At 39.5% G+C, this 20,870-nt stretch overlaps 2 protein-coding genes across 5 annotated transcripts; both read right to left on the bottom strand.

Annotated features, from left to right (window-relative positions):
* LOC8082268 (glucan endo-1,3-beta-glucosidase 14) lies at positions 3,559-8,008 on the bottom strand. Of its 4 annotated transcripts, none has more exons than XM_021449651.1 (4): positions 7,018-8,005; positions 5,712-6,751; positions 4,606-4,718; positions 3,559-4,238 (listed from the first exon to the last, which is right to left on the bottom strand). In XM_021449651.1, the coding sequence occupies exons 1-3, from the start codon at positions 7,076-7,078 to the stop codon at positions 4,641-4,643; spliced, it is 1,179 nt and encodes a 392-aa protein (XP_021305326.1). In that variant the 5' UTR covers positions 7,079-8,005; the 3' UTR covers positions 3,559-4,238; positions 4,606-4,640. The 4 variants fall into 4 exon arrangements, with proteins under 4 accessions (XP_021305326.1, XP_021305327.1, XP_002437258.1 ...); XM_021449652.1 differs by having other exon boundaries at positions 3,559-4,041; XM_002437213.2 differs by lacking the exon at positions 3,559-4,238 and having other exon boundaries at positions 4,500-4,718; positions 7,018-8,008.
* Positions 12,976-19,186, bottom strand: LOC8065080. The gene is made up of 8 exons (XM_002437212.2): positions 18,869-19,186; positions 17,840-17,886; positions 16,764-16,921; positions 15,918-16,095; positions 15,255-15,557; positions 15,043-15,114; positions 13,959-14,423; positions 12,976-13,592 (listed from the first exon to the last, which is right to left on the bottom strand). Exons 1-8 carry the CDS (start codon positions 19,086-19,088, stop codon positions 13,170-13,172), a joined length of 1,866 nt encoding a protein of 621 aa, XP_002437257.1. The 5' UTR covers positions 19,089-19,186; the 3' UTR covers positions 12,976-13,169.

Genomic DNA, 20,870 nt, shown 5'->3' with positions numbered 1-20,870 from the left:
TATTTGGATTACTTAAAGATGAGTAATCTATTTATATTAGGATTAGGATTAGGATTAGGATTCCTAGCTATCAAGGTTACCCTATATAGTGTTAATATAAATCAAGAATCAAACTCTTAAATTAGAATTCCTATTTAGTTTACTCAAAAGATTAAAGTAATCTATTAATATTAGGATTAGGACTCTTCCTAGCTATCAAAGCTACCATATATAATATAAGACCTATATAAAAATGAAATCGAACACCATATCATGAATTAGAATTTCTACTAGCAAAAATGCCCGTGCGTTGCAACGGGAGAAAAAAGTTATCAAATCTATATCTATATTTCTATTACATAATTATATATAATAACAAAGAGGCAAAATTTTAGGCTATTTTTTATCCATTTATTTTTTTGTTTGTCTCCCTCTAACTACCGGACAATGTAAAGTTTCTTTCGTCCAAAATTATATATAACCCGTGCTTACGCGAGTTAAAATAACTTTCCAGTTTTATATAGGTCCTATATATGGTAACCTTGATAGCTAGGAAAAATCCTAATCTTAATATAAATAGATTATTTTAATCTTTTGAGTAAGCTAAATATAAATTCTAATTCAAGAGTTTGATTTCATATTTATATTGATACTATATAGGGTAATCTTGATAGCTAGAAATCCTAATCCTAATCCTAATACAAATAGATTATTTAAGTAATCCAAATAAAAAAGATATAAATTTTTCTATTCTATTTGTTTATCTTTTTTTCTATTATTTTTTATCTGTCCTGTCTCGGACTACTACATTATCTGGTTAAATCTAGTTATAACCAAACTCAATAGCAAACCAATTCCATCTAGAACGAGTCCAAACGTAGTTCGAATCGAACCTAGCAACAAAGAGTTGGCGGACAGAATTTTCTGGTAAACTAAAAATTTTGACAATTATATATTGGAGAAAGAATAGATATAGATATAAATATAGATTAGGAACCTAGAGTTTCGGTTCAGACCTAATAAGTTTTGGAACCAAACTCTATATCACGCTAGACAAAAGCTATTCTAACTTGTCTAAGGCTGTCTCCAATAGGAGACCCATTTGAAACCAAAATCCAAAATGGGTCTCCAACACAATACCTATAGCCTCCAACAGAGTACCCACACAGAAAACCCATTTTAGGTATCATGAGAGGCATAACCCAAATTTGGGTATTCTCTCTCCTCGAGACCCATTTGCAGAGAGTGTTTTCTTTTAGGTCTCGTTGCTGGAGAAGACTAAATATAGGTATGGAACCTCTTAAATTAGAATTCCTATTTAGTTTACTCAAAATATTAGGATTAGGACTCTTCCTAGCTATCAAAGCTACCATATATAATATAAGACCTATATAAAAATGAAATCGAACACCATATCATGAATTAGAATTTCTATTTAGCTTAATCAAAAGATTGACGTAATCCATTTATATTAGGATTAGGACTCCTAACTATCAAGGTTACCATATATAGACCTATATAAAACTGGAATCAAACTCCATATCATGTTAGACAAGAGCTATTTTAACTCGTATAAGCACGAATTATATAAGTCTGGACAAAAAAAACTCTGTATTGTCTGGTAGTTAGAGGGAGCTGAACAAAAAATAGATGGACAAAAAAAGGCTGAAATTTTGCCTCTTTGTTATTATATATATATATATATATATATATATATATATATAAAATTAGGTAATAGAGATATAGATATAGATTTAATAGCTTTTTTTCCCATTGTAATGCACGGGCATTTTGCTAGTTTAGAAAAAATGGCAAATAAGTTTGCATAAATCAAACTATTTTATACTCATTATGTTTCGTGTGATTTTATTGTATAGAAGATATCAATTAAAGTATACAACATTATTTTTTTATCATATGTTTTATTATAAATATAGACTATTAAACTATACATTAAGTAAAAAATGCCTTTGTCTCAATATCTTTCATTCTTTTTTTATTTTGTCCAGTCTTCCTTCATCATTCACGACACACTAGGGGAGTGACCATAGGCTAAGACAGCGACGTGGGCTCTTGGCTTGAGGGCAACACCCCCAAGCCGAGCCAGTGGGGTGCTGCTCTCAAGCCAAACATAGAGCAAGGAGTCCCCCATCTTCTCCACCAAACATAAAGATGGAACCATTCCATCATAGGAAATTAGGATAGACCTAACCCATCCTAAAACCAAAAATACCCTTAGATAAGAAACCATATCTGCTGAAAACCGATATAAACGACATTTATTTGAATGGAGGATGTACTAGCATCTCCAACGGTTTGGCAAATGACTTCTCATCTATAATTTTTTTTTTTGTAAAATGAGAAAAAACACTCTCTAACAGTTTGGCATCTCAATTCCTCATCTTTTCTAACTTAGCATATCTCCCTGTCTAGCGCGTCAATATACGCACGGGCTCCGTACTTGGCATCTGTCTTTCTCCTCATGCTGAGCGGGGCTCTTCGTTCGTTTAGCGGGACTCTTCGTTCGCTTAGCGGGGCTCTTCGTTTCGTTTGCGGGTTTTTGGGTTATTAGAAACGGAATTTGTCAAACTGTTGGAGATGAGAATTTTTTCCTCTCCATATTGTTTTGGGAGTTGGCAAACAATAAGATTTGGAAAACTAATTTTGTCAAACGACTGGAGATGCACTTAAGAACAAAAAACCGGGTGCTTGAGGATCACTTACCTGCGTCCTTTTTGGTCTGTATTTCATTTGATCATTTTATTGCTTCTTTAGACACTTGTGGCACTTGATACTTCTGTGGCAATTGACCTTTGCCAACGCAAAGCAATGATTGTAAATTTCACCGGGCTGTAAATTTCAGTGAACACTGCACGTCTAAACTCCGAGGCATATCATTTTTTTTTTTGGAATTACGAGGCATATCATGTCGATGGCCAGTACAAGGGTAGAGAATCCCTGGCTAAAATAATCTGTTGCTAATCTTTAGTCACATGTCAGATGTCAATACAGTAGCATATATAGCATCCTATGCTCAGGTGCTCACTGACTGAGCATGTACCAAAGTATACCTCACGACTCACGAGCAATATAAAGCATTAGATATTGCATGGAACAAAGAAAATAATTGTTGTCTAAAGCAGGGGCTATAAAGACGATAGGAGGATATGCAAAAAAGTTTTACCTTTTCTCTTGATATACTCTTCTTTACACAAAAGATCAAAAGATTCGAGAAACAAAGGACGGGAGGGAATGAAAGGAGTGTGAGTGACCACTATATCACTAGACCGGGTTAAGAAAGAAATTTATGAGGATATGGTTAAGATATGATTACTTCAGTGGTAACCAATGCCCATCATGTGAACAAAGGACATGGCAATATGGCATGATGGGTGTGTTTCGTACAAGAAATAGTGATACATGGTCCTCTCGCTCCTCATTTTTTGCTTGATTTGTGAAATAAAATAGGTTGATCTCCAACCACCTTATTGCTCACAAGCTAATAATTAATACACACATGAGGAATTAAGTCATTCCATTAAAATCACGGAACAAACTCATCATGCGAGTTCCTCGGGGTTAGGATTGGGTGATTGCTCAAACCAAACACCCTTAAAACAATAACCATACATGTTTTGCATTAACTCCATTCTTTACAGAGAGAAACTCAGCCGGTGGGGGGAGACTATCCCCGCAGTTTTTACAGACTTGGTAACATAAAGTACCATATGATCATTAAAGAATAGTATCATTAAGCAATGGATGGGACCACTCAGCGAACTTTAACAATATGCTGGAGCTTTGATCAATCTATAGAACCACTCGGCAAACCAGGCAACAACATTACATATCTATCCTTCGATGCCTTTTGATATCTATATGTATATTCTCTGAGGTTCTGCACCTGTTGCTTTTTAATACCTTTGAACAGATCACAGGATAGGTGTGCATGCAAACCATCAAGGCTCCAAACCATCCACAAAACCAAATGCTATTCTTTCAGTCACCATCTGCTTTGAGTGTCTACTGGTAACTGATATGTCAAGATGCGATACTTAGTGCCTGTTTGGAACGCCGGAATTGCACAGGAATTTCATAGGAATCAGTTCGTTTTCACAAGAAAAACGCAGGGACAGGGAAATTCCAGCATTCCAAACAGAGCCAAAAACGAACAATGGTTTGTCAGGCTGTCTGCTTGATGCACATCATCCCAAATGAAAAATAATAAACATTTAAGGTATCCAAGCTCGAGCTATAACCTGATTGTTAGAAATGGAAAACAAATTGCTATGAGGCTAGAAGTTGCTATGATAGAGAACTGTCTTTCACATGGTTATTAGTTTGATATAGCATTTTGACTTGCTAAAATAAAATATGTATAGTGAATGCTGGGTGAGGGTTCATTTAGAAAAAGAAAAAACACAGAGTGAAATAGATAAACTGAGCATGGTTTTCAGCAGGTATGAATCATTTTTTAGAAAAAAAAAATATGGTTTTAAGCAGCAAAGCAGGACAGCATCTAGAGAAGAGATTATTGCAAGAAACGGAACTCATATGCATGATACTATTATTTGGATTTTCATTGTGAGCTTCCCGTTCCCAACATTCTAACTTGCTCAGTTGTACCTTTACTACGGATGTGTTATGCCGTCCTCAAGTCACTATGGCCCCAAAAGAATGAAAATACATAAAAGAACTGTAGCCCAATAGTGTAAAATCCAACCCCCAGCTCGAACCTTCTGCAAATAGAAATAACATGCTCAAGTCAGATTACCTTTGACTATTAGCATTCTGTGGCATCAGAATCAAATGTACACATGATATACATCACTGGAATTTAGGAAATATAAAATGATTACAAAACTAGGAAAATTACATCAGCTGGGATCATATTTATTAAATAATGACCCAAACTAAGCACGACTTCAATGGAGACCACACACCACAGACAATTGTTGTGTCACAATAAAGTGCATGAGACTGGTCGTTCCAAAAAAAAAAAAAAGCACAAGAGGCCAGAAATGAGATACCTACAGTTTTTTGTACTAAGTTTCAATCCCAGTGTCTTAATTATTGAGTTACTTGATGGGAAAGACTGGGGACTTGCTATACTTTTATAAAAAGAGAATAATAGGGTTAACTGCAGAGGTTATAAAAGCTATTTCTGATCATTATGTTTTATTGAGTATGAACGCTAATTGTTCACTTCATGTCATTTTTGTTTTATTAAAACAATGGAAATAAGGGTGGGTATGCACATGTCCAAATTATACAAGAACTGGGATTTCAGGAACCACACTAATGTCCAAACATGGATACCAATTAAGCTTCATGTCCCTCAGTCTTTACCAAAACCTTCTCTCTTGTACAATTTTCTAATATTCCAATACCGAACATGTTTGCACAACATCAAAAATCAAATTTATGGTCTAAAACCTAGGACATGCTGTCCTCAACATACAATTTTTCATATAACAGACCCAGCATACTAGTGGCAGCAACATGTTGCTTCCACAGTAGCAATAATATTATAGATACCGGAAACTATATGTTGTTCATTAACTACCATCTTAACACCACCATCCCAAATTCCCGGTATCAAAATATGGTTCAACAATCGGGCAGACTCATTTACATTTCAATCCAAGTCAACAGTCATCTAATGAGAATCAACAATAAATACATTACAGAATCAGTAGCATAACCTAAAAGGGCAAGAATCCATTGCTTACCTTAATGAACAGCATGGATGAGGATGCAGAAGAAGGTAGTAGACCTGAGACACCAATGTCATATGAAATCCTTCCATCAGGAAGGAACAGCCCATAATGCCTCTCAGAGCCAGCTCCAGGTTTCTGATTCTCATTAAACAAGGCAAATATATATGCTTTGACTGGTCTCTTTGGCTTCAGAGGAGTTCCCGTCCTCAGAAATAGCCGTTTACGAAGATTGAAATTATATGTCCTTGCATTCTCAGATGAAGCTCCTGCTTCATTTTGATCCCCACTAGAAGCCCAGCCAGTCTCTGCCACCCGAACCTCCATGTCATCATAACCAGCAGCATGTAGAGCAGCATAAGCTGCATCTATCTGAGCATCAAACATGTTGTCATAGTGCAGGCTAGTATTCGGGTCAACTATTCCCTTGTTGGGTTTAAAGAGAGCATAATTGATATCGATATGTTCTGGATCGCTTATGTAAGCCAAAAAGGGGTATGCGTTCACATAAAAAGGTGAGCCAATCATTGCAAAGAAGTCGAGGAGAGGTTTCATGTATGCCATGAGTTCTTCCTTGAACACACATGCGGAGGGTGGATAAGAAGTAGCAAAAACAGCTTCCGAATGAGGTGTGAAAAGCTCAATTTTACTCTCCAAGTGGAGCCTCTTGAGTCCATCATACACGTTCTTCACAGCATCAACAAGTGGCTGATACAAGCTTTGATCCTGGCCTCCCAGCACCTCATTTCCCACAGTGATCCCAACGATGCGAGTCTGAGGGAGATAAGGCTGCACATTTTGATTTAGCCAGTCCATCGAACGACTTGTGTTTGCAGCCATATCCTTGACAAGCTCATTGGGGATTGCAATGACCAGGTTGATCCCAGACCCTTTGAACGCATCGAGAACGCTGTGGTCGGCGTCATATATCTTAACATTCCTTATCTTTGCTCTCCTCAGGAGCTCCACCACTTTATCAGGGGAAGGGATGTTGTTTGCTATTCTCCCGTAGTTTATCCCATAACCCCCTACAAAAGCTTCAACGGCTAGCGGACCTAGTAACAACAAACACCACCAATCAAATTTCAGTATAACAAAAATAGGCACTTTCGTTACATAGTAACATCTATTGCAATTGCCGCCATTTGAACACAACAACGCTAAACACTGAGCTGAATATGTATCATAAAGGAAAATGTCAGTACCAGGTGGCGGGAACACCAGGAATAGTAACAACATCTATCGCAATTGCCGCCAATTGAACACTGACAACACTAAATCACTGAACTGAATATGTATTACAAAAGGAAAATGTCAGTACCAAGTGGCAAGAACGCCAGGAGGCAGCAGCAAAGGAGCAGCACCGTTCGCGGCACCATCATCGCAGTCCAGAAATCGATCAGCGAGGAGCAGGAATCAAACAGGAGACTGCCACAATGGACACCAGCAGCGTGAGAGGGGCAGGCAAGCAGCGCCTTGCTGAGCACTTCGGTTCCGGGCCGGGGCGTGGCACCGAGGCAGCAAGTTCCATAGACGGACTGGGCCCCTCCAAGGCCGGGCACGGCGGCTGCTCTCCCCACGCCGCCGCCGCTTGTGCTGTCGCACGGGAGAGAATCGGCAGCGATGGAAAAAGGAGAACAGAATCCACAAGAATCTCGGATCCCTCGCTTCACACACACCGCGACTCCAGGGCAGCCGCAATCACAAACAAAACCACTAACAACGGCAACAAGAAGGGCGAAGAAGGAATCTTGACTCCGGCGCCGCCTTCTTTAACACTCCGCACAACAGCAGCAAGCAGTCAAGCAGCAAAGCAAGGCGGTGGAAGCATGCCTGGTGGAAAAGCGGGGAACTTTCTCCTGGCTAATCTCGCACGAGGGAGAGGGGTTAAGATGGTTTGCTTAGCAAGAACGAGAGATCGATCGGGGGAAAAAGGGGTGGGCGGACGAAGTAGATTGGCGAACCAACGAAGCGGGGACGCCGGTCGGGAGTGAAGGGGACGGAGCGGAGGACCTTGCCGCCGGGCCCGCCTTGCGCTCCGGGCACGGAGCCGGCGGCGGGCGGCGAGAGCGACGGAGAGGGAAACCGCAACTGCTGCTCCGTCTCTCACACACACTCTCTCTCCTCTGGGCTATGGTGGAAGGGGTTTCGCCGTTCCGGCTGGGGTTTGATTTTTGAAAACGCAGAGGGGAGTGGGGGAGGGGGAGGGGGAGGGGGAGGGGGAGGATTGAGGAAGCAGCCGAGCCGGGTGGGCAGAGGAGTAGGACAGGGGTCACAGGGGCAGGCGCCGTGGCGGTGGTGTGGTGGTGTGGTGCTCTGTGCGTGCGTGTCGTGGACCGGCGATGGTGGGGACGAGCAGGGTGGCCTTTTTTTCCGTGGCCGTTTTGCGGATCACCCCTTCAAAGTGTATAGGTGTATCGTGTACGTTGCCAACCCTTGGATTTATTTTTATTTTATCTTTTGAAACCATGCCTCTTGGACTTCTTTATTCTTCTTTGTGGTTGCCTTTTGTTCTGTATTAGAGATGGGCGTTAATCTTCTCCATTTGCTTAAGCAAGTAGATGGAGTGGGTGAGTCTAAGTCTAATAATTGTCTAAGCTTCTCAAGGGTATACTTAGGTTTGGTTCGGTTTGAACTAAAAATCCAATTCTCGGTTAGCCCACTCCAAGACGTTTGGAGGGTGGTGGAGAAAATCACGTGGTGGCTGAACTACGGGTAGTTCATTTTATGTGGTGGGTGAATCGGCAATCCCCGACCGCGGCTACGTAAATGCGGCTCGATTATATGGACCCTATATCTAAATAGAGCATTAACAGCCTTTCACGGGAAGCATTCACGTGGAATAGGAATGTCATAGTGTAAGGATTGAAGGATAAATGTGAGTCGTGAGATGCATACAATAGAGTCAATATGAATAGCCTCTTGGTTAGGCACACGCCTTCTATGTTTGATAACTAGGTAGGGCCCATGTGTTGATGTGGAAGGAATAACAACTTGTTGGAGATGAACTGTAATGTGATCATGTTGATCTATGATTATCTTGATGTATATAAATATGATCGTCTGGATGTAGACTTAGGTTAAGGGTTTCCTTAGCCAAATAGATGTCTGGGAAAGTAGGGTTGGTTGTAAGTGGATGGTGACTTTGTTAAGCTAATGGAAAAATGGTAATGCAAGGGTAGGAATAGACAGAAGGATAATACACTCGACTTTGCTAGCTTTGGACATGTTAACGCATGAGATATGAGTGGGATGAAAAGAGGAATGCTACTTTGTATTTCATATGGAGGTCATGTTGGATATTTAATTTGTAGATCCCTATTTGTTCTTGTCATGGTCCAATGATATAGAGAAATTGGCTCTTCTGTGGTTTTAATTGCATTCCGCTTCTTTGAAAGAATCTTGTGTTATAATCTTTTATGTTTCGTAGTCCTACTAGGTGCTTGTTGGATAGGAAATGAATATATATAACATTTTTTCATGTTTTCATTTAGAGCTTCTGATTTAAGTGTTATTAGGATGAAAAAGTTCCACATAAAATGTCTGAATTTAATAAGAAACTTATGCAAATTTCAGAAATTTTATAAGCATAAAACAACAAAATTTAATGGCTAGTTTGGGTATTTAACACCGTTGGTAGATAACTATACATGTTCCTTGCGAATCTTGCCTTAAAATGAGCAATTCACACCTATAGATATCATAATGGGGGCCATGTCTCGAAATCATATGTGAAAATGAGTACCGACTTATTAGAGAATAAAATATAGTAATGTGAATCCATTGTTTTCTTGGTGTATATGAATATGATCATCCTGAAAAACAAAAGGGTGTGGTCGTGCATATATGAAGGATGTGGGTTCAAGAGTATCCTTAGCCAAAAAGGATATCCAAAAAGGTTGGATCAATTGTAAGTGGATGGGTGATTGGGCATGATAATTGCAGCGTGAGAACATATGGAAGGATGACACAACCCACTTTGCAACTTTTGGATTCTTGATCACACTAGAAATGATAGGAAAGAAAGGAGGAATGGTACTTTGTATTTCGTATGGATCTTTGTATATTCCTAGCTTGTTTGGCATGGCATCAGCATAAATTGCCTTTCTTTTGCGGTTTTGCAATCCCCCTCCTCCCCACCCTCCGAAAGCATTTGATGGTATACTCTTTTATGCATCCTATTTCTAGGTGCATGTTAGATGGGAAATGAATAACAAAACTGATATGTAGAGCTCTATCATATTTTTCCTATAGAGCTTGTAACCCCCCCCCCCCCCAAAAAAAAATAGAGCTTGTAATTTGAAATATGTTATTAGGAAAAAAATCCACATGAAATGCCTTGCTTGAATAGGAAAGCTATGTGATTTTAAGAAAATTGTTAGCTTAGATCAATACAATGAAAATGGCTAGTGTGCACATAAATAGGCTTGGAACCACATTTGCAAACCACTAGGCATGTTCCCTACAAATTTAATTAACCTCAAATTGGACAATTTGTACCTAGATATCATGACTTTCCAAGAAAGCGGTTATGTACAAAGTATTGCACAGCTTCTCTGACCACTCGTGAAAAGGTCTCCCTAAAATAAAATATAAAAGGATTTGCAGCAGAGTAATAAGAAATTCGGTGTTGGTATCCAGGACTAGAGTTGGTGGAGCGAAAGGTGAGATGATGTCGTTAGAAAACATATCAACCAACAAGGCAACAAAGTGGAATTACACACGCGTCTAGCCCTTTATGATATTTTTATTTCCTTCATAACAAGCCTTTATTGTTTGATTCCGGTGAACACCGTACCGTGTTAGTGGCCCTAAAAGCCAACTTCTGTTGTGCCTAAGCAGCATCGTCGCCATTTATATACGTTTTCCTTGGTGCTGACGGTGCAATACTAATACTAATTTAATATTCATTAGGTACCCAAAAGCTTTGCCATGCCAGGGTGATGTGGTGCTTTTAAGAGTGGTCATCACCACAGTAGGGCCTTTAGATGCATCCAAAAACCCAAAACTTTAAAAGATTTTCCATCACATCGAATCTTACGGCACATGCATGGAGCATTAAATATAGATAAAAATAAAAACTAATTACACAGTTTGTCTGTAAATCGCGAGACGAATCTTTTAAGCTTAGTTACTCTATGATTGGACAATGTTTGTCAAATAAAAACGAAAGTGCTACAGTGTCAAAATCCAAAAAAATTTTGGATCTAAACAAGCCCTGCTATGACATGACACTCACTACCACAAAGTTCTTTTTCCAAGATGCACTGCTGCTTTGCTAATGGCATCCGACTGAAGACCTCGCCATTGACTGACTGAAGAAAGTCTGGAAATGTAGAAACGAAACTACGAGAGAGTTTAGTTTTGCAAAGAAGTCCTCAAAGGATGTTTGGAGAAAAAAAACAGATGTAAACAAAATAAAAGAACTTAAAGAAAGGTGTTTGTAACGTAGCTGAGAAAAAGGCATAACCGTAGGCGTTGGAACGGAAAAGGCTGGCAAGCCATCGTGTCGTCGTCGTCCCGGCCAGGAGAGAGGCCGTGGTCGGCCAGCAGTTGCGAAACCCTAGTTGTCCGGCACTCCGGCCGGTTGCGTGACGGCGACCGTGCACCCGTATGGCATCGCGCGCGGAGCTTTTCTCCGGCCGGGCCGGCGGAGGGCCCGCGATGGCGTCACTGGATCGTGGGCCTTGTTTAGTTTTAAAAAAAAATTAGGGAAATCGACACGTAGCATTTTCGTTTGTATTTGACAAATATTGTCCAATCATAGACTAACTGGGCTCAAAAGATTCGTCTCGTCAATTTTGACCAAACTATGCAATTAGTTTCTATTTTTGTCTATGTTTAATACTTCATGCATATATTTAAAGATTCGATGTGACGAAGAATCTGAAAAAATTTACAAAATTTTTTTAGAACTAAACAAGACCCTGATATGATGATCCATGATTCCATGGCTGATGCATGGGGCACACCGGAATTTCGTGCCCGTCGTCAAGCCGGGGCCCGCCGGAGAAAGCGACGCTGGATCCTCTGAAGCTACGGGAGAGATACAGGGCATCATTAGGCGATAATGACGCGTCATTAGTGAATGACTACATTAATGACCGATCGGGTCGGGCTGGTCGGTCTTCCCGGCCAGACACCAGTCGAGTGATGCCCGTCAGGACACGCTCCTAGCTCGTACTGGCCTGCACTGCACTCGAGTGAACGTACTCTAGCTAGCTTGGCCCAGTCCTGGCCGAGTGATTATTAGTAGTACTACTACTACTAGTTGGTGAAACGTAGCTAGGCCTTGTTTAGTTCCCAAAAATTTTGCAAAATTTTTCAGATTCTCCGTCACATCGAATCTTTAGACGTATGCATGAAGTATTAAATATAAAAATAAAAACTAATTGCACAGTTTAGTCGGAATTGACGAGACGAATCTTTTGAGCCTAGTTAGTCCATGATTGAACAATATTTGTCAAATACAAACGAAATTGCTACAGTGCTCATTTTGCCAAAAAAAAATTGGAACTAAACAAGGCCCTAATCGGACGATCTGACGCTTCCTTCAGTGCTCAATTATAGTACCTTCAGTGCAGGGAAGAACAGAATAATGCACGGACTGACAGACTAGATTCTTTCCAACCTCTCTTCAGGCCGACCGACGCGTCTTGCTCGAGTCGTACCTGCTCGTCTACTTTTCCTTCCTGCATAGTGTCATCAAATTGTGTCTATTTACAATAGCAAGATTGAAATTTTGTCCAGCATCCAGTTTTGATGTGTGGAGCTTTCTTCAGGAAGCTACGAAATATAATCCCCAGATATGCACACGTACCCGGTTACGTGTATGGCACCATTATTTGGGCAAAATTTCGCCATGCTTTCGGTTCAGTGGCGACATCAATCAGTCCAGGCGACTCCAGCCTGTGTCTGTGTATGCGATGCAATCAGGCAACTGTTTCCGCATCAACACGTCGTTTTCATGACTCGGACTCCTGTCTTTAGAAACCAGGCCATCCTCGTGCCTTTTGGTTACCATCATAAACCGGCTGGTGCATTCATGCGTCAAAAATGCGCAGTTTCAAACGTGCTTTGCCAAGAAAGCAGCGCTTTTCAACGGATTATATCAGCATTCAGCAGTGACAGATCACATACCTTGGACCAAAAGGATGGTGGAACTCCATTCAGCTGTGAAAGCTTCAAAATTATAGAACAAAAGGACTAATGCCCAATGACACAGCCACGGGTGCAAATCACTGGGGAAATATCCTGCCAACGAAGAACGCCTAGAATATGTATAAAAAAAAGTTTGAATATACTGAATTACTGATAAATGAAACGAATGTCCTCATGTATAGTTCAAGTAGCGCATCCAACGGTCTTTCTAAAGACGTCTTTCAACAACACGCCAAAAATAGAAAGAGAGGTAGAATACAGATCCGCTGGCATGGCATCTATCAAAAACAAACTGCACCTTTGCCAACTATATCAAAACACAAGCTCTCGCTTATTATCAGATCCAAATTTGAAGGTTGGGTCTGTTCCCCCAGCACCAAGAGAACTGCTTGTGGAGTTGAAGGAGAAAACGAGTTTGTTGGCAGTACTGGGTGAGCCAAAAGTGAACTTGGGAATATCTTCATTAGTGATTGGCAGGGTCGGTGGTGGTGAAGCCATAGTTGGTGTAGGTGGCGGTTCAAGTAGAGAACTTGGAGCTTTAGGAATAGGAAATGTGAAGCTGAAACCTCTGCTAGTGTTTTTATTATTCAAGACCTCCGCAACTGAAGTGGGTGCTAAATTTGATTTCCGAGGCTGCTGAGAAGTGCCTGCTTCAGAAACATCTGAGTTAGCTCTGCTTCTCTGGACTTTTTCACTTGACTCTTCTGCAATAGGACTGCTTTGAGGTTGCTGAACCTACACAAGGTGAAACACAACCAACTGATTAGTGGAGTATCTATAGTTTGATGCTACCAGGGATCTGCTAAATTGATTAACTGATCCAATCTGCAGTGATCAACTGAAAATAGCAGTAGAGAACAAACTAAAGTAAATGATCAGGAGAAAATTTCTGTTTTGCATTGCAATACAACAATTAGAAGTGCATATAGCAATTTTTCAGTAATTCAGTAGTGCATGTATACAATTGATTTTATGTTCAAACAAGATTCAGAGTACCTATTGGCAAGATCACTAAAAATCTTTCATTGCCCTCATAACATGTACAATTAGTAAACAGTGGTACAGTAGATTGTGCTAGAAAATGCAAATCGGAGTATATACCTTCTTTCCATATGTAGTCTCCGAGTTAGCACTGCCACTCTCATTAATGCTGCTCTGTCTATTACCATTACCGATACTGAAATCAGGCCCATTGATCTGTCTGTTGGTGGCAACAGAAGAAGTATTTCTCTTGGCTAATGTCTGTCTCAGCCCTAGTGGCTTTGATGTAGGGGAAGGAATAGTTCTGTCAAGTTGCTTAAGTATTTTGAAAGCTGTTTCACTTGACTTGGGATGAACAGATACTGAAGCACCCCTGGAGATATTGTCTACACCTGAAACACGTCCAAAAGTTGCTCTACTTTCTGTCATGCTTTTGTCATCTGACCCTTGCAAGTTGAATGCAACATTCTTCATTGCGGCAGAACCTTCTCTTGGAATAGAATCAAAAAGATCTATCTGTCCCCTGGAAGATGAAGGCTGCACCATACCACCACTTATTGATGCATGTTTATCCTCTAGTATTGTCTATAAAGCAAATAAGAATATTATCAGACAAAAAGGTACAGATGTCCGTACAACATCTTTACATTAATTTTTTCCCCATGTGACGGCATTTTTATAAGGTCTAAACATAGCAAGCAAAGTTATAACTGATTTTCAGTTGTCGGTTGTTGTTCAAAGTTTTTGAGGATGTTGTACAATAATTGCAGTAGTCAAATACAATCAGGTTTGACAACCTTTCAAACGGAGAACAATATCACTCAATCACATACAAGGCAGAATAAAATTGATTAGTTATTACAAACATGCACAAATAGTTCCAACATATAGTACAATTATGTGGACTTAAATCTGTCCAAGTTTCTTATTTTCATGAAGCAAAAGAGACAAGTGTGTATCATGATAACAGTAAAATACATCAAATTTATCTTTACTTCTATAAAAAACAGTTGGTACAGGTGGTTGGTTTCTACACAAGGATCTACTATGCACTGATTTGTGAATACGTAGGTGTACAAATAATGCAACAGATGGTCTTCCACCTTGTATCTGTGTGGTTTCTTTATTATGGATAAACGATTAAACAAATTTCGAATACTTCATAATGAAAATCTGTTGCAATGGACGGGCAACTAGCTAGTACCTTACTTCCAGTAGAAAATGGAATGGAAAATTGTGTCTGTCCATTATTGTATGTATCACCATGCCTGCTGTTCTGTAGTTACAGAAGCATGAAACCTTTTAGCTTCCAAAGGTAATATTTGAATGCTAGTAAATAGTGATAGACACAGTTGATGACAAATAAGAGACATTGCATAGCTTAGAATACAAATAAATTGCAAAGTCAATAGCCACCTTAATATATCTTCGAAAAACTGATCTATTGTATGGTGTGCGAGAAAGAGGCTGAGGCAGGGTCCTTCCTTTATTACTTTGTGGTGTAAGATAATTGGGACAGCCTCGAACAACTGAACCAGGCAAGCATACAGAAGAATCAGTAGTTATTGTAGGGAAAACTTTTGATGTTGAATTGTCATCCTCAACTCCATGACTCAAAGCTCTGAATTTCCGTTTTTTGTACTCATGTACAGAAGCTGAGGTCTGTGCTTCCATATAAGCTTTTGCAATTTCAATCGGTGAAGAACCAATTTCATGCACCTACAATGACAATAAAGCACAAGATAAGAGAAAACAACAAATCAAGCGAAAAAACCCGTAGGATTATTTTTGTATTGCTTAAGCACTGTGCATATATAACTCTCCAGTCTCCAGCAGACCAGCACACCCTCTCGTGCTATCAGAGGGAGGGATATTAAAATGCTTGGATCAATTTTTTAAATTACACAGAGATCAGAAAACTATCACTCAGCTACAAGCATACTTGAACTTCAAAAGCATATAGGCAGGATTCACATCACATAGAAATAACAAAGGCACCAGGATCAGCAGGTATCCACCAATATGTCCTGTACAGATAAGTAATCATGAGTTGATATTGCACAGTTAAGTCATTCTTACATTGGATGATGGAACAACATCGGTCCTCCAAGATGGCTGATCCTCAATCAGTTTGGCAGGTGTTGAAAATGATGTTGTTTCAAAATATTTTGCAGTAGATACTGGAGGTCTCTGACCTTCAACACCAATATCAACAGTCCTTGACCGTATGATCTCTATAAGACGTAGTGTCTCATCCCTGTATAAGACCAAAGAGGGTCACAGGGATCTGAAGTTCCAAACCTAAATGCACAATAAACTCAAGAATACTAGGCAACCACAAATGTTGTCCAATATAGACATAAATCTTTCTCCACGTGATGTGTGATGACTCCAGTTATGGCAGTCAATCGAAAGAAGTAAAATAATATAAAAAAGCAATGTGCATGATATGACATTTGAATGTAACATCCTTTGATAACAACACCTGTGTCAACAATTTGTCATCAAAATCCAATTCCCACTCACCCATTGTGCCCTACAATTTCCCCCAGGGGTTTTACATTTTGGGGAAAGGTAAGTTTAGGGCACTGATTCGATCTCCAACAACACTTTGACTAGTGATTCTTCAGCATTATATTATTTCAAGTAAAAGAACTATAAATTGCAGAAGCCCTCTTAATCATGCATCTAGTAGTATCAATTTTATATTTTCAATCTACATAATTATTTTATATAATTTTACCAATACATATCATAAACTGATTTATAATTTCAATCAGAGTGTGTATTTGGATAACAAATTAAGCAATCAAGGGGAAATTAGAAAGTTCATTACTCTACCTTTCAAAAGATAGAAGCAACTTCAATGAACTAAAAATATATATAACATAACAGTCAAAACTCAGGAGGTACGGAAAAACCTGCCTAGAAAAATAGCTCTGGTTGATTATGTTCTCAATGTCAGCAAGCCCATTACCATGACTTGGATTCCTGTCACCTTCCAGAAGCAGATTGAATGTATTGCTAACAGATCTTGGTGGTAGGATGGCTGCAGCATTGATGTTTGGTTGTGTGGAGTGTCTCTACAGTTTATATTACCGAGTGAGAGATTAAAGACAACATTCACACACAGATATATCTTGACTGGGAAATAAATGGAGAAAACATAGAAAAACAAGGTAGAAACTGATAAAAAAATCTTGCAGTTCATAAGTAACACAAAAGGCAAAATAGAATATGGTTAGCAATCATTATCCTTCTAGATCCACCATTTATGAACTTGAAAGCATTGCTGTGATAAAATCAAAAGTGCAGGATATGCATAGGGAATATAGGAACCATTGCAACATCTGAGGCATGCTATTAAGCAGGCAGCCAATATAGATCGGCAGTATTTTTGAGGTCAACACCAGGGGGAAGTAAGATCTCCCCACCTGAATTTTCATTCCACAGATGCCGGGCAAAGCCAGGGGGTGGAAGGGCATGGAGCCAATCTGATTACAGTGAGGTTAAAGAGAGGATGAGGGACGGATTACATATTCAAGATCGAGCTCCAACAATCTATTAGCACAGTGTCCTTCCATGGTAGGCGGCAGCTCCAGAGCCTGACCGCTTCTCTGTGGGTGGCCACGAGTCGGTTTTGGTCAGGAGCCAAGCTCCGGAACACGACGTCGTGTCGGTGTTTCCAGAGCTCCCAGCAGCATAGGAGGATCAGGGAGCTCACCACTGAAGCTGGGACATGAGGTGGGGGTGTGGAATTCCACAGTTCAGACACTGATAGATCAGCAATATGATCTAGGTTTTGAACAGTAATAGACTAAGAGAAGGGAGTTTAATAGTACTAACAAAAGTTATCTGGTGTGATTACATTTTCTTCTGACAGCTGCAGCATTTTATTTGAAGTGACATAATACATATTAAAAATAGACTCCATAGACAGAAAAAATGTACTTCAATAAATCAAAAAAAAAAGCATTTCCAAGATAAGTAACTTTGCTTACTTCCTGAATAACTTCCAGTGATTCACGATGAACCTCTTGATCATTATCTGCATACATTCAAAACACCATTAAGTAATCCACATTGAAGACTCTGCATGATTGGAGGCTATATGTAAACTCGTCAAGTATGATCGATCTACATGATAACCAACAAATACATCACATGACCATAATTTAATAGATGCGTCAAAAAATATAACAACAATATATATGGGAGTGCTGCTAAGAAACTATTCCCCTAGAGCAAAGAACTGAAATAAATAATGAGGTCATATATAAATTAAAGAGTATATAACAGTTTATCACTAATACTACTCTTGTTACTCCTATGATCCTATAATACCAGTTGGACATCAGTAGGCCCTGTTTGGGTCCATAGGACTAACAACTAGTTGACTAATTTTTAGTCCCTAACGATCCAAATAGACAGAATAATTGTTCTCCTAGTCATGGACTAGTGTTAGTCTATTAGTCCACATATAGGAGCTGATGGGACTAGTTGTTAGTTCCAAACAGACCCTTACACTAACAACAAAAGGATCGGGAAACCCAAACTTGACCTCAAAGTTCACTAGACATCAACTAGTAGGCCCATTCCAAAGAGCATAACCAATAACTAAACGATCGCAAACCACAGCAATCCGAAGTCCAAAACAATAGTAATTGTCAGGAAGTAGCTTAACTAAATCCCATCAGTTGGTAGACTTTTGCCACGCTTGATCATGAATCCACTAGTGGATTCAGAAAACCAGGCACCAGATAACTTCACATCAAACCCTAGGTTGGAGATTGATGCAATGCAAAGAGTAAAATGGCATGAGCTGCACAGGCGCTTAACCCTAAACCCTAGATAGACTGGCGCTGATCTGAAACAAAACGCGAGCTACAGTGAACTCATCCACCAATGGCGACAAACTCGCTAACAGAATAGGTAAAACGTCGCATAGTTTCCCCATTTGATCCTCTTCCGAAAACGGGCACCAGCCGTCAGCAGACAAGCAAGACAACGAGGGCAGTGAGGGGAATCACCGGAGGCGGCGCGGTCGCGTGGCATGGTGGGGAATATCCTCGAAGCCACGGGGGGCTTGAGCAGCCGGCGGCGGAGGCCACCCCCGTAGGGCGACGCGCGGTGCAACCCGTGGCGCAGCGGCCGCCTGGACGGGCCCCCGACGCCGCCGGTGTCCTCCTCCGCGGCATCGGCGGCCGCAGGAGCGCCAGCCGGAGACTGCCACCGGCCCGACCCCATCATCCTCGCCTTCGCCTCCCGCTTAGCCGGCGGCCCGGCGCTCTGCGCTGCGCTGCTTGCTCCCCCGCTTTCTAGTCACGCTCTCACTTGGTTCATGCGCTGACGGCTGTTTGTGTGCGGCGGCGCGATTTGGGTTAGGAAAGACGACAGCCCAAAAGGCCCAATGGCAAACGTACTAGTCTACCTGTTCTTCCTCTTTTTTTCAAAAAAAAAAACCAATGTTTTAGTTTAAGAAAACCCATGTTTTTCCTCTTCTTTCTTCTTCTTATTATTAAACTAGCAAATATGTCCGTACGTTGCACCGGGAAAAAAACATCAAATGGCCATACAAAGTGATAACATAATGTTGTATATCTAGTTATATTTATCCTTTTTATAAAATTTAAAGCTCATAATTTATTTTATTGATAACCATGACATCTATGGTATTATGGTATTAGATAGTTAATATTTACAATAATATATAGCTTGGAGACATATTTATTTAATAATAAAAATAGAAATTAGTCAAAACTTATCTTACTCTAATATTACCTCTTAATATACCTTAGTATTATATTAAAACATGAGAAGTTCATTGCTAACTTTTTTTATTTAGATTAGAATTCCTATGAAATATGATATATCAGTTAAATGTATTTAGATTATAAACATGGGCTTATAAAGTGTTCATATAACATAACAACACATCGTGCAAAGGTAGTGGAAGCATCCTCAAGCATAAATTTAAGTAAATTAGTAAATCAGTGAGATATGCAGGAATGGTACTAAAACTTTTATCACAAATCAAGCATCACATATCACATTAAATAGGCTATCATAAAATTTTCATAATAATTGGAGCAAGATAACTATAATTTCAATTTTACACTAAAAAGCATAGCAAGCATCTCCAGCAAAAAAATATATTAAAATTTGTGATACTTTTTGTCTACTGCATGGATGTACATATGTAGAGCTAAACAAAATTTGTTTTGTAATTTTTTGTTTTTTCTATAAATTACTGATATTGTTTGTTTACTGTATGGATGTACATATGTAGAGCTGAACAAAATTTGTTTTGTATTTTTTTTATTTTTTTCTATAAATTACTGTGTATTTATCAATTTTCACCCGATTTAAAAAATAAAAGAAAAGTAAACTAATAAGACAAACACTTTGTATATAGGCTCTTATACTTTTTTTTATTCTCGACGTGGTCTATAGGAAATTTTGCATTGAAAACCTAGAAAAACTTCTATTTTTTACACTTCCATCAGCGTGCCCGTGCTATTCCGGACGAAGGCCGAGCGGCCAGCCTGCCGGGCGATTTCGGACGGAGGGTAGGGGACAGATTTACACTTAGGACCCTGTAATTTTTTTATTTTTAATGTGCTTTGATGTGTATAGAAAATTTTGTATTAGAAACTCTAGAAAAACTTTTATTCTGGACTGGCGAGGCAGAAAAGTTTTGGACAGACTGAAATTTTCTCTCTTTATAGATATGTATAGATACAAATAACAAATAGCGCTAATAAAAACATGTTAACACTGGATATGACATTCAAAAAGGTGTCCCGTGGATCAATTACAAGACATGTAGGCAGAGGCAGAAATTTTGGAATTTTAGTTTGGAGAAAAATCATCATCTAACTAGTTATTATATAGTTCAAATGAGAGTGTTATCTCTTTTCAGACTCATATCATTTTGTCATGGGTCCTATGCTTCTCCGTGTATACTTTACCCATACCTATATCATACATATGGTAGCCTCTCATGTCTCAGCATCACATCAGAAATCAAAC

This window comes from Sorghum bicolor, chromosome 10 (genome assembly GCF_000003195.3).
Source record: "Sorghum bicolor cultivar BTx623 chromosome 10, Sorghum_bicolor_NCBIv3, whole genome shotgun sequence".
Taxonomy (NCBI): Eukaryota; Viridiplantae; Streptophyta; class Magnoliopsida; order Poales; family Poaceae; genus Sorghum; species Sorghum bicolor.
Note: the sequence above shows the minus strand (reverse complement) of the source record. Positions and strands in the feature narration are given on the sequence as shown.

Excerpts from the sequence above, each read along its gene's own strand:
- LOC8065080 (XM_002437212.2), bottom strand. The coding sequence starts at position 19,088 with ATGATGGGGTCGGGCCGGTGGCAGTCTCCGGCTGGCGCTCCTGCGGCC. Across the intron at positions 15,115-15,254 it reads TTTTTCGAAGATATATTAAG|AACAGCAGGCATGGTGATAC; the intron begins GTGGCTATTGAC and ends CTGTAACTACAG. Across the intron at positions 14,424-15,042 it reads CATTTTCTACTGGAAGTAAG|ACAATACTAGAGGATAAACA; the intron begins GTACTAGCTAGT and ends TTTGCTTTATAG.
- LOC8082268 (XM_002437213.2), bottom strand. The coding sequence starts at position 7,078 with ATGATGGTGCCGCGAACGGTGCTGCTCCTTTGCTGCTGCCTCCTGGCG. Across the intron at positions 6,752-7,017 it reads CCTGGCGTTCTTGCCACTTG|GTCCGCTAGCCGTTGAAGCT; the intron begins GTACTGACATTT and ends TGTTGTTACTAG. Across the intron at positions 4,719-5,711 it reads CATCCATGCTGTTCATTAAG|AAGGTTCGAGCTGGGGGTTG; the intron begins GTAAGCAATGGA and ends TTCTATTTGCAG.